The sequence below is a fragment of the Clytia hemisphaerica genome, unplaced genomic scaffold, assembly GCF_902728285.1.
Source record: "Clytia hemisphaerica strain Z4C2 unplaced genomic scaffold, Clytia hemisphaerica genome assembly, whole genome shotgun sequence".
In the NCBI taxonomy this organism is placed as follows: Eukaryota; Metazoa; Cnidaria; class Hydrozoa; order Leptothecata; family Clytiidae; genus Clytia; species Clytia hemisphaerica.
Window position 1 is genome coordinate 467,517 of NW_027103826.1, and position 13,120 is coordinate 480,636.

The following is a 13,120-nucleotide window of genomic DNA, read 5'->3' on the forward strand; positions in this document are numbered from 1 at the left end:
GTAAGCGGATATAAAATGACGTCAGTCAGAAGCTAATGAGCTCTCTCAGATACTGGTTTTAGATTGATGGCACATGAGGCCCGAGTTACATTGAAGAGTTACATTTAGGAGTGTTCGAGTTGCTAGTATAACTTCCTCTGAAAATAAAAGTTTATTATCATAGGAGGGACTTTTTATATAGGTATCATCCACTAAATCTTTTTTCAGAGGCAAACGATATGGGTAATATTATGAAAGTTCGAGTTACTTGAGTTGTAACTCGGCTCTTCATGTCTCAATCTATGGTTTGTTAAGCCAAAAAACATTGTTCTTGAGTATATCCATAATTATTTGGACTGAGCAGAGCAGCTCAAGTAAAAAATCAAACTCAGCAGAACGCTAAGTTCGAATAACTCGGAATAACTCGGAATAAATCTTAAAAAGACTTATCGTAATCAATGTGATGTTGGAAGTGCAAATAGGCATAAATTATTTCAAACTAGGGTTGTTCAGAGCTGTTTTTGGTATTTCTTGCCGTTTTTGAGGGGGTCCATTAGGGGTCCATATTGGTGGTCCATATTGGGGGTCCATATCGGGGGTCCACGGTTTGTCTTCTCCCCCAGGATTTGCCGTTTGATTGCTTTGATTACGTTCGATTGAATATACCTTTTTTCAAAGAGGACGTCCTGTTGAATAATTATGTAGTCCAGCCATAAAAACAATGATAGAGCCATGCATAATTACTGTATCTATCTATCTATATATTTCAGTAGTTAACAACATAAATGTTTGTTCTCCCTACATATAAAAGCATTAACAAAAATAAGATAAATGAAATTGGTTTAATAATAAAAAATGTTTGTATGTTTATTCAATAATAAATATGTTAAAGATTCTAAAAAAATCTAAGTATGTTTGGTTGAGGACAAAGCCTAGGTTATCGAGATTAAGAGTAACAAGCATAAGGCTAAACAAAATGTTCTGAGAATGCCAAGATACGTGGAGGCAAAGTAGTAATGAGAAGTTTGAGCCTCAGGCTTAAGTCATGAGTAGTAATTAATAATATTGACGTTCTAGGCAAACTAAAATGGTGTAAAGTTAAATCAAAAGTTAAATTAAAAGTTGAAAATTTAATTTAATTTTGTATCATCATGCATATTGTAATAATTATGCATGGTTTTAGCATTGTTTTTCTGCTGGACTACATAATTATTCAACAGGGTGGCCTCTTTGAAAAAAGGTCTATTCAATTACGTTCGATTGATTCAATTGTATTAGATTTTATTTGCTTTGGTACGGTACTTAAGCGCTCGGGCGCCCACGCTAAAAAGTCCTAACAGAGTGATCCAATTTAATTTAATCGCAATCAAACTCATCGAACATAATCTTAATCGAACGAAATCGAAAATACACCGTTTAGGAGTGTCGACTGCGCACGCGTCAATCCAATTTTCCATTGTTTTGATTTAAGCGACCACGGAAAATTCACTCTCCTCCGTAAAAAAACGGTAGGTAAACATCTGGTTCTCATAAGGAAACATAGCAGAAAAACGGTAAGTAAAGAACTCCTTTTAAAATCATAACTTCTTTTCCTCTTGATGAATTTTTGTGAAATTTTCAGGAGAGACTTATAAAATTATCATTGATATCATGTTCAAATATCTAAATCATTCTCATATGTGATTGACAATCAATCGAACCAATCGAACATAGTCAACTATCAATCAAACCAATCTAACCTTACTCGAACGCAATAACACAATTGAATATTACCCAGGAATCGGCTGTTTGATTGAGATTTGATTACGTTCGACAATCGAATCGCAATTAGGCGGCAATCACAAATATCTTCGTTTCGCGTCGCCCGACTGACTCCTAAAAATTGAGGAAAATTTAGTTGGTGAGTCGGTAAATTCGTCGGACTTTTTGTTTTGATGAAAATTTTATTATTACTGATTTTTGTGAACGATTTCTAGCGTATTCGCAGCATTTTAACATTTTTTATCATTACACGTGCCATTATGTGTCAAAGGTCATAGTGTTTAAACTTCATAATCTGAAACCACGCAAAACATATACGCGATTTGGCCTCCTGCCACCTCAGTTAACGTCAGTTAACTCCCTTTTACCGCCTCACAGACCAATTTTAAGAAAACCCAAAAATCTTTACTACCGACTGACCGACCGACTCACTTTTTAGATCCAACGAGGAAGCAAAATGAAGATATTTGTGATTGCCGCATCATTTGATCGCGTTCGATTACATTCGATTGGTTTGATTTTGATTTTTGTTCGACGTTGTTCGATTGACACCGTCTGGAAATGCGTATCAAAGATTAATGCTGCGAAAGCGCTATATCGTTTACTTGACTCACAAGCAAAATAATGCTCCGCAAACGGGATTTATGAAAAAATAACCTGGCGCTTTTTAATGAAATTAACATTTTCAAAAACTATTAGAAATTGCCCAAAATTTGAGCCATAGATGAAAAAATTTGAGCCAAGCCAACCTTGAAAACTAATTTGAAGATCAACTTCCCAAGAAAAAGATCTATACGCGCACCGCCGGATAGGCTACTTCCCGGAAATTTTGCTGGACCTCAAACACTGACCCATTTACATGTGCGGAATTATTTTCACTTTAGTGTATAAACAAGGCCTTTAAAAAATCGAAGAGCTGTCTCGGGAATTAAATGACAAAATTTGGTTGGTTGATATTCTGGCTACTGCACGTTAGCAATCAGTCATTTTGTCTCATTTTAAGTTTTCAAGTTTTAATTAATTGTCTTGGGAACTTGAACTTTATTCAGGTAACTCTCATCCTTGTTGTTTCAAAAACATCCTGTAGATGACTAACTGTGACTAACAGTTGGAATATAAGAGTATAAGAGCCTCACATGTCACAAGGTGCTGTAGTATAGTGGTAGTCAACCTTGGCTTCTGTGCAGGCGGCCTAGGGTTCGATTCCCACTTACGGCAGTTCCCTTGGCAAGTGAACGTTCCTTCGCCCGGGTCAACCCAAGCCATGTGAGGGGAATTGGGTAGTCAGTTCAAGGTGCTCATTAGTAAGTGTCTATAGTTGCGAGAATAGGCTTCTAAAGTCTCCTGCAACTCAACCAAATAGAAATAGAAATGTCAGTTGTCTGATATTTCTGTACCTTTACCCCATCAGTATAGACCTAACTCGTCATACAAAAATTACGGGAAACGCATATTTGGACTTTGTACCTTATGCTGCACACAGCAAAGGTGGGACAAAAATCAGCTTTTTGAAGTTTGCAAAAAAACGCCACATAATAGAAGATCTTTCAAATTCAGTATGTGAATAGAGCAGTAAAAAATACAACTTTTCTATTTTTCTAGTAGCCTGGGAATCCAAGCTCATTATCTTAGAAAAAACAAAAAATACCTCACCTCACAAAGTTCTAAGATTATAGAGCTTGTAACCTGTACAACGATTGTTTTCTGTAACAATGGAAAGACAATACTTCGCTCTCCACCGTTTCATTCGATGTTTATCCAGAGTCTCTATAATAAATCCATGCTTGAGGGAACTAATTTTCGCATAACTTATTTTCACGGTACAAGGGAGCTAAATTGGTGCATTTTGCAAAACTAAATTTCAGGGTTAAACCACTTTTTGCCGAAATACTGTTACATTCCTAAAATTTTATTTTTATGGAAAATACAGAGAACGATTTTCGCGGTAGACACATACTAAAACCTGGATCTCCACAAAATTCCAGCCAAAATTTTAAAATTTGAGTCCAATTTTCAAGAATTTACGATCCTTTTTGAGGGAATAAATTTTTTATTTTCGTAATTTTGGAACACTTACTTTTAATGATTTTTGTACCCCTTTGAGGGACTTTCGAGGGTGTGAAAAGAGACCTTTAGGTGGTTACAAATAATAGTTTGCATCATTTTCGGCTCCAAAAAGTGAGAGGGTTGGTCGGTCGACAATCGGAATTGTAGGAAATTCAAGATTTTTTAAATTTGAGATGGGCCTGGATGGGCAGAAGTCATATATATCAGATTGAAAATAAACGGCCTGCTATGTTAACTTTAATCAGATTAAATTGCGCGAAAAAATTCAAAAGTGTTATTTAATTCGGGAAATCATGAAATTTAATCTCGCAAAAGTTAATGCAATTTAAAGTATGACACGGGTGATTTTTTGAGGTTGAAGTTTACAAATTTCTGGTGTCAATATTCAATTTCTTAAACATAGCATCTTTTTGCATCTTTCTCACATTTTCAAACGTCATAACGACGTATAATTAGTAATTAACTAGATGGGTTTGAGTCTTGGGGAATTGGATAAGTGTATTTTGATGAGAAATGTAATTAAAATGCTATGAAGAATCATTATAATGGTGGAGGGACGGTGAACAATAATATCATTACTGCGAACAAGGCTTGTACATGAGAAATTGGCAAAAATCAGCGAATTGTTTTTCCAGTGTCTATAATAATTCCTTGCCAAGGTAGTTGAAAAGTGAGCTTCAGAAACTTAGCCAGTTTTATAAGTAAACACGAGATTTTTCGTACCTTCAGAGAAAATTTTCAATCTTATACAATCTTATGACGGCTATCCTGGGAAAATAGCAGAAATTTTCTAGAAAAGTGAGTAGAATCTGAAGTGGAATCCTATGCAAGACAACGATAGCTTATTTTATCAGTATTTGACAAAGTGCAATTAGCGTACGAAAGTGCTTCAAAACACTCTTTTTACTTTTGCCCCGTTGATTCAAATGCTCTAAGCTCCCGTAGGCTAAGGACCTCAGACTAGAACTGCTAATTATTAGGTACCTGAGAGTAATCCACTTGACAAAATTGAGAGAAAATGAGTCACCAAAGTTTGACCTGTAAACTTACATTTTAACTCTTTTTTTCACAGATTTATATAGTCGAAATCCTGTGTAACCTTAGAAACAGATCATGTGAAAGTACTTATTGACTCATATTGAGTTACATTCTTCAAGAGGCCGTTTTAGATCTGTAGTTTATTGTTTTGATGGATCTCAATTTCATTTTTCCATTTCTTAACAAACCAACAGCCTTTTTGTGGATATTTATTCTAGATACTTGTGAATTGTCCTGTCCTTTTGTTTTGTGGTTTTTGTTCTTTGTGTTTCCATTTGAATAGTTGAAGGTTTCATACTTCTAGACTATACACATAAGATGAGCACCAAAATTGTAACTAGAAAATTGGAGAAAGAAAATGCAACTTTGCACTCTATAGCATGCAATATATGCCATAATGGCGGAGCAGAAGTTGACAAATACTTTAAAACATGTACCAGAGTGGTGGATAATGAAACAGGTATATTTTTCATCTTATTTTATTCTTAGGTTTTGCTGTTATATTAGGAAGTTAGTTACCTTAAAGGGTATAAATTAATGCGAGAATAAATTAATGTGAGCAATCCCCCAAAACAATTTATGTTTTGCGGAATGAATTAACGCGAATAGCCCCATTTAGGGATTTTGTGGAATTGGGTCCAGAAAATGAATATTTAGGGTTTACACCTCCAAAATCGGCAATATTTTAGAGAAAAAAAATGCGAACCTTATAAATGCGAACGACCGAAATTTTGCGGAATCTAATTTTGCGAAAAGGGGCCAAATTCGCATTAACCAGTTCCGCACGAATTAACTCCGCATTAACTAATTCCGCATTAATTTATTCTCTCGTGAATTTATTCCCTTAAGGTATGTTTTATTATCAGGATGTCTTCATAGCTCGAACATGCACGGGGAACACAGATTTGTTCCAGTTAATGAAAGTTCGAGTTATTGAATAGGGTTTAAATTTATTGTTAACTGAAGGGACGAGAAAACTTGTTTGAGTTAAGGAGACGTTCGAGTTAAAGAGACTCTACTTTGTTAAAAAATGATGCATATTGCAAAGTGACCTCAATAAGTAGTTTTTTGAATGAACTCAAAGGAATTTTCGTAGCACTTTTCCCTACAACTGTTTTCCTCACAATTTGAATTAAAATTGAGTTTTAACCACCGTATAAGTGGTAAAAATACTTGGAAAAAAATAATGAATAAGTCCCTTGAAATAAGTCATGGTTAAAAGCTCATCATGGTTTCAAAACTCAGCAATTTTCTTGATGCACAGTGTTAGTGTAAGTAAATATGCTTATTGGAACTAATTTTCGCGGGAATTAATTTTAACGTTTTTCATGGTTTTTTTGGCAAAACCGCAAAATGCAATTTTTCTTTTCGAACGCGAATTTAAGTTCCCGCGAAAATGAGTTCCAATAAGGTATGCTTGTCTGGGAAATATAAATAAATCCAAAAAGTAACATTTTTACAGTTATTTTAAAGTTATTTCAATTTAAATTTTTTGCAGGTATTTTTAAAGCCTCTTTTCGTGGAAGATGTTTAATGGGGAAGAATGTTCAATTACCTGATGGTTATAAAGGTTTGTGGTTATTCTCTTTGGCGATTGCAACTGTTGTTTTGAAATTATGGGCTTTAAGGGTGGCAATTCTAAATAAAAAATTATAAATTTTTAGCATAATTTTTAAACCTCGCTTTCTTTATTTTTATTTAATCTTTATTTTGAATGCCCGTTTACTTTTTTTTTAGTCTAAACAGGTCTCAATCTCAGCATTCTACCCTTTTTTTATAAGAATTGAAGAAGTAGAAGCGAGACTCGTGATTCTTAAAGGGTCTCAAACGTGCGAAAAAGTGGTAAGAGAGAAAACTTAATAAAAAGCCGAAACTACTTTCTATAAGCTTAGCATTGTGTCTCTAAGCGACGCTCGGTTTAAAATCTTTGAAGTTTTAAGAAAAACATTCTCACTGAGAAAAAGATCATTATTGATCATTGTTATCAAATACCTCCGTGTGACAGACCTGCTGGGACCCCGCCCCGCTGAAAAATTTGGTCAAAATGTTCGTCCCCGGTGGAAAAAATACCTATTATCAACCACACTGGGATATTGACTTTGGTTTTTTACCTATTTGAAATTCAATAGAAGAAAGTTTCACTCCAAAACCATTTCCACTGGATGTTTTGAGCTAGGAACAGTAGAATTTTTATCCCCATTAGGATTGGGATCTAGAAATTTTCCACTGGTGCTGTGAGACAGGGGTGTTATTAAGGTTTTAACTTTATCTGTATTTTTTTTGCTTACTGGTGCTTTTATCCCTCAACTTATGATTTCATTTTTCAGGTGTTGTGTTGAAAGAAACGGCTTCCGTCTATTCTGATCAGCAGGTGACACATGCTTTTTTATAAGAATAGCAATGATAAAAAAAAATGGCTTGCTGAACAAATTTTCTCTGACCACGTATTTTTTTACCGAAGATTACTTTTTATCGACAATTAAGTTTAACTGAGAATTTATTTTGAACTTACGAATCATTTTTTTTACTGACAAATTTTTCACTGATAAGGTATTTTGTGAATTAAATGAAAATTTTCCAGAGATTGGTTATTGTTGGATTAGCTATGAAGCTCTTTGTCTTTTTCCTGCCTATCTTATGCCAAAGTCAGATCTTTTTTCATTCTACATTTATTTTTTAGGATCGAACTCTTGAAATCACAGAACATTTTGACCAAATGACGTATTGGAATTTGGAAACGAAACCAACACAAAACGACCAATTTGTCACTTCTATGGACTGGTTGTCGGCCGCACAAGTTGTATGTTTTTAAAAAGGCTTCTCTAATTAATTTATTGCTATATCTAACATGAATTTCATTGGGTGGGTTTACATCTGTAGGGGAGAATCGATTAACACTCCCTTTGTCGATAACAATTCACAACATAAACGAAACAAAAGCTCAAAATCAAATCAAATCAAAAGAAATCGTGGTATTTCTATTGTATTTCTTAATCGATTCTCTCCTAGATGTAAACCCACCCATTGGAGATTCTGCATTGTTCCATGTGGAGCTTTTAATATTTTATACCTGTTGTTGTGAGATGATATTAATGCGCCACTCACTTAGTCTAACCTACGGCATGAGCCGCCCTGAGGGTAGGTTTTTCGTGACCCTCGAAATGCACTTTATGGGTGTACTTTTGATAGCGTACACTACAATGATCCTCTTTTAGCTGGGTACAGTTTTGACTCACATCCGTTATAATTTGTTTTGCACATCATTTTATATCATTGAAAAGCTCTCGAGAATGATATAAAGGACTTTTAGGTAGCCTATACAAGACGTCTATTCATTCCACTTTATTGGAGCCCAGCTTTTCGAGCTCCAAACATTCGATTTTTTGACGTCACTTTAAACTTTCGTAGCTCTAGCAGTAGGGAAAAAACGAATATGCGTCAGAACAGAGGGGGGGATACCAAGTCAGTGTACTGACCCATAAGTTACTAACTTTATTTTAGGATTTATTTCCAAAAAAAATAGACCACCACCCTTTTTAGTACACTGTACTATTTCATTGTATTTTTCTCAGAGGACCACCCTTTTAGACACTGTACTAACTTTGTCAATGTATTTTTCTCAGAGGACCACCCTTTTAGACACTGTACTAACTTTGTCAATGTATTTTTCTCAGAGGACCACCCTTTTAGTACACTGTACTAACTTTGTCAATGTATTTTTCTCAGAGGACCACCCTTTTAGACACTGTACTAACTTTGTCAATGTATTTTTCTCAGAGGACCACCCTTTTAGTACACTGTACTAACTTTGTCAATGTATTTTTCTCAGAGGACCATCCTTTCAGTACACTGTACTAACTCAATTTAATCTAAAAAATACACCACCCCACTGAACACTTGAAAGGCTTCGTTTTTCATAAAATCATGAAAGTGGAGCCCATCAAGAAACGAAATGAAATATCCCGGTTTTTAAGGCGTACAAACTTTCGCGAGCAGAAACTTTCGCGATTTTCTGGAATTTTGGCCCTTTTTAACAGGGCAATTTGCGAAACTTTATGCTCGCCAATGTTTATACGCCTAAAATACTCGCTAATTTTTAAGCGGATATGGTCGATTTCGATTCAAAATTGTTTGTTCTTCCTCTTTGCCTGTATGAAAGATTTTCATTTTGTTATGTGACATTTGTTTTGACATGTGTATCTCGCTGCATACAGTTGTTTACAAATTTTGTCAGTACTTTTATGTCCCTTTAAAAAAATCATCAATTTTATGATTTTTAGCTACATGCTCCAGTTGATGATTTTGAAGAAGAAGAAGAAGTGAATAAAGAAAATGATTATCAGCCCAAATGTACACCCCCTGAACGATGATCCTGAATCTAGTAAGTAGGGTAATTTATAGACTAGAGTCTACTTCTGACTGAACTTTGCTTTTTGATATTTTTATGACGCTTTTCTTATAACGAGTCCAGTGAAGTAGACTAGGAGCATTTGACGAGGTCGCCATTTTGAAAAAAAAATGTTAAAAAAATCCAAAGAACAAAAAAGCTCTCACAGTTAAAAGATATAGTTAAGAATAAGAAACGAACATCAATAACAGATTTTCATCTGTTTTTACCTTCCGAAAACAAATAAAACCTGCCTAAGCAAAAGGATATTACCATATACTACCGGTCCACTTAATCGCGTCATTCAGTCTATAAAAAAAGCTTTAATTGTTCCCGGGGCTAGGTAATTTACTAAATGTTTATTATGCATTCTCAGCAAAAAAGGCGCGCTTCTTCTCTATTTCATAAAAAACATTTTCAAAGCTAATCTATACATACAGTGTGTCTCAAAAAGAGCGGAGAAATTTTCATACAAAGTAAAATCCTAAAAACTCATCATTATAAACTGGGCTTAGAATTATTAAAATAAGATAAAATAAAATCTCTGTTCAATTAACAGATATTCAATTCGAAAGACAATTGACTAGGTTTTAAAGATTTAAATATTAATTATACAAGCAATGAAATTTTGCATAAATTATACGGATTTTACTTTACATAAACACTTGTCCGTTTTTTGGAACGCACTGTATATATGAAGCTGATTTAATGAGGGCTACGCCGTATCTTTTGTTTCGAGCGTAAAACTCCTAAAAGGCCTAAAAGCCAGGAGCTGTCTATTGTGCAGACTAAGCTGATTGCTTATGTTGCAAAAGCAATAGAAAATATTGACTTGATACAATAAAAATATAGACCATTCATTTATCTTATTCAACATTTTCAACCTCAAAGCGTTTTGTTTTAATGCAATGATTTAGCAAGTTCAGCATCTTTTTTATAGCGATTCAGAAGTAAATGTAAATATCGTTAACCTGGTTTTAAGTTTCTTTTTCTATTTTCGTTGGTTTTAGCATCGAGTCGACAATGAACGTGAAAGTTTGCACAACTCTTGCGATTGATTATTTTGTCGGCTATACACTGGTGTGAAACTTACCAGAATATATCAATCATCGAGCGAACATAGATTGGACAATTCCTTTTGCATGCGCCAGTCACCGACAGCTGGTATAAACGTTTGAAAACCATACAACCAACCATTTTATCCTTTGCTGGGCTATATTTATCGGATTTGTTGGAAAGTTTTCGGATTGAAATTGGTTATGAAAATCAACTCATTTAGATTGAAGAACTTTTTTTACATTCGAACCTTTGGGAAGGTTTTGTCCTGTTTTTTTTATAAGACAAAGAATTGTATCAATGAAAAGATAAATACACGTTTTTTTATAAGAATAAGTTTATAAGAACACGAGGCTGAAAATTGACCAAAACCTAAGAACTAAGCCCTTCTGTAAAAAGGGAAATGTTTAAGCCAATCCAAGAAGTATTTGTCCCTCTAAGTTATTTTTTCATGTGAAAATTCTCAATTTTACGTCTTGATTCGCGAGTAAATGTAAATGTCGTGAATTTCACGATTTTTCGTCCTCGCGTAAATTTCTGCTCACTAAAGTTTGTACGCTTAAAGTATTTAAGAACATCATAAGAACATTGAGCCTGAAGATTCGAAAAATTAAGAACAGCCCAGCCTGAGCCAAAATTTACTGGTTCTTATAAAAAAAGTGTGTATTTGAGGCTGTGCTCGGAATAAAAGAACGAAATAGATTCTCTAAAAAAGTGTAATGCTTTTTTCGAACGAAAATTCTCATATTTTAAAGGAAGGAACTTTCTCGGAAGAAATTTTCGTGAGTTCGTGATTTTTCGGCCAAATCGCGAATATTAAGTCCCGCAAAAAAGGCCAAACGTCGCCATCCGTGAAAGTTAATTCCCAAGAAATATATAGTGGAATGGGCCATTCGCGAATGTGAATTCCGAAATTTGTGATATTTTTGCCTCGCGAAAGTTTCTTTCTTTAGAAAAAGTAGGCTTGATTAATAAATCAAAATAAAAGTTATCAATAATTCAGAAATTTTATGTCCTGGGTAAAATCTATAACAATCAATACACAGGTTGCGAAATTTAAAGTCTGAAGACTAATCACGCTTTCACCCGAAATTTTGATGTTGCTTGTTATTTCTGATTGGTTCGAATTTATTGACACTAATTAATAAGGTAATTAACTGTTGTAATTAAAAGCAAGCAACATGGGAATAAAATCACGTGAATTTTTTCGAGTAATCACATGTTTTTACTGCACATATAACTTTGCAACCCGTGTTTTCTGCTTTTTTTCGATCGCAATGTACGGGCCTGGAGTCGAGGCAAATACCAAGGAACACTTTTATTTATTCGAAAGATTTAATGAGACATTCTACCTATATAACTTTAAAATGAAAAAGAAAATATCATTAAAACTTAGCTTCGTTATTTTTTTACCATTAAAGGTTTTATAGTTCCCGTTTCTTATCAGAGACATGTTTCATATCATATCAGGACTGTGCTGATTTAATCAAAAACTGTTTTTCTTTTCCTCTTTTTGACCAATCTTGCTCCACATCCATGTCAATTCAATATCAAAAAGCTTGTAAATCAAAATTTGCGCCCTTATTTCTTTCCTGATATTCTTTTAAAATAAAGCAACATATCCTGCTTCCTTATCTCGGTGTTAAACTGGTTGCAACATTTGTTTTCTCAACAATCAGTGCCATGATATATTGGGCACTTTTGGCTAATTTACCATTTTTCGAAAATTGAAGTTCGAGCGAGAATGTCAACTTCAGGCATTCAACTTGATTTCAACGATTATTTCGATCTGGGAGGGATTTATTGGTTCCTAGGCTATATTTCAAGCCCTACTCACAGATATCTGTAAAGCCCGAAGGGCTAGATAGGCAACTTTAAGCTTTCTCCAGCAAAAATAAGTGAAGCAAAAATTTGACGTTTTAAATTTCGTGCCGATGGATAGGATCTAGCATTTTAATTGTTTTCGGAGCGCGAGATAAAAAAAAATAGGCGGCAAACGCTATTTCACATCACTCAAACCGGTGAAATTGCATATTTTAGTCACGTGACTCTGGTAGGAAATCCTTCCAAAGATGAGCTTCACTTTTTGACCAAGGCCGCAAATCTAGCCCTTCGGGCTTTAGAGATCTGTGGCCCTACTGCGCTACTGGACCATTTTTGAACTTTTGGATCCTCAGATCCTAAGGTCCTAAGTCTTAAGACTCAGAGTTCAAACTCTACCCTTCGAACGTACTTTAGAGCACTTGCAAATCGATTGTGATTTCAAAACACCCCGGTGAATTTCCCTTTTGTGCGAAGTATTTTGTCACTGATTGAAGGTTAACGAATAAATGGACCTTCCAAGCCCGAAGGACTAGACTTGAGACTCTTGGATGGGAAATGAAGCCACTTTTTTCCCCATCCAGAACGCCAGCCCGTGGTTTTTACACAAACACCGGATTGAAAGTAAAATCTATCACTTGATTTAAAAAAATGCAGTCCTCAAAAACAAAGGAACCGCTAGATACAATCCGTCGTCGACATGATTGCGGCGCATTCTAGATGGGAAATAAGTGGCTTCACTTTTTCTTGCCTGGGAATGAAATTCTTCTACTCTAGTCCTTCGGGCTTTAAACTCAATGACTTCGATTTCATGCTTCATTTTAGCACAAAAGTGTTTTCATTTTCTTTTCAAAAAATTAGTCAATTTACTGAATAATCGTTTCGATGGTATATAATATGTTAGAATTGAAGCATTGATTGAAAGATGGCCAGCAAAACACTAAAATAAATGCATATTCAAACCGAATGGACTGTAATTGAGCACAATCTGACATGCTCGCCGAAAAATAA

At 34.8% G+C, this 13,120-nt stretch overlaps 1 protein-coding gene across 1 annotated transcript; it reads left to right on the top strand.

The window, feature by feature from the left end:
• The first annotated feature begins 5,147 nt into the window (after positions 1 to 5,147).
• On the top strand, positions 5,148 to 10,635 carry LOC136806749 (ribonuclease H2 subunit C-like). The gene is made up of 6 exons (XM_067063339.1): positions 5,148 to 5,305; positions 6,344 to 6,415; positions 7,173 to 7,216; positions 7,526 to 7,645; positions 9,126 to 9,226; positions 10,243 to 10,635. The coding sequence occupies exons 1-5, from the start codon at positions 5,164 to 5,166 to the stop codon at positions 9,213 to 9,215; spliced, it is 468 nt and encodes a 155-aa protein (XP_066919440.1). The 5' UTR covers positions 5,148 to 5,163; the 3' UTR covers positions 9,216 to 9,226; positions 10,243 to 10,635.
• Positions 10,636 to 13,120: the final 2,485 nt, after the last annotated feature.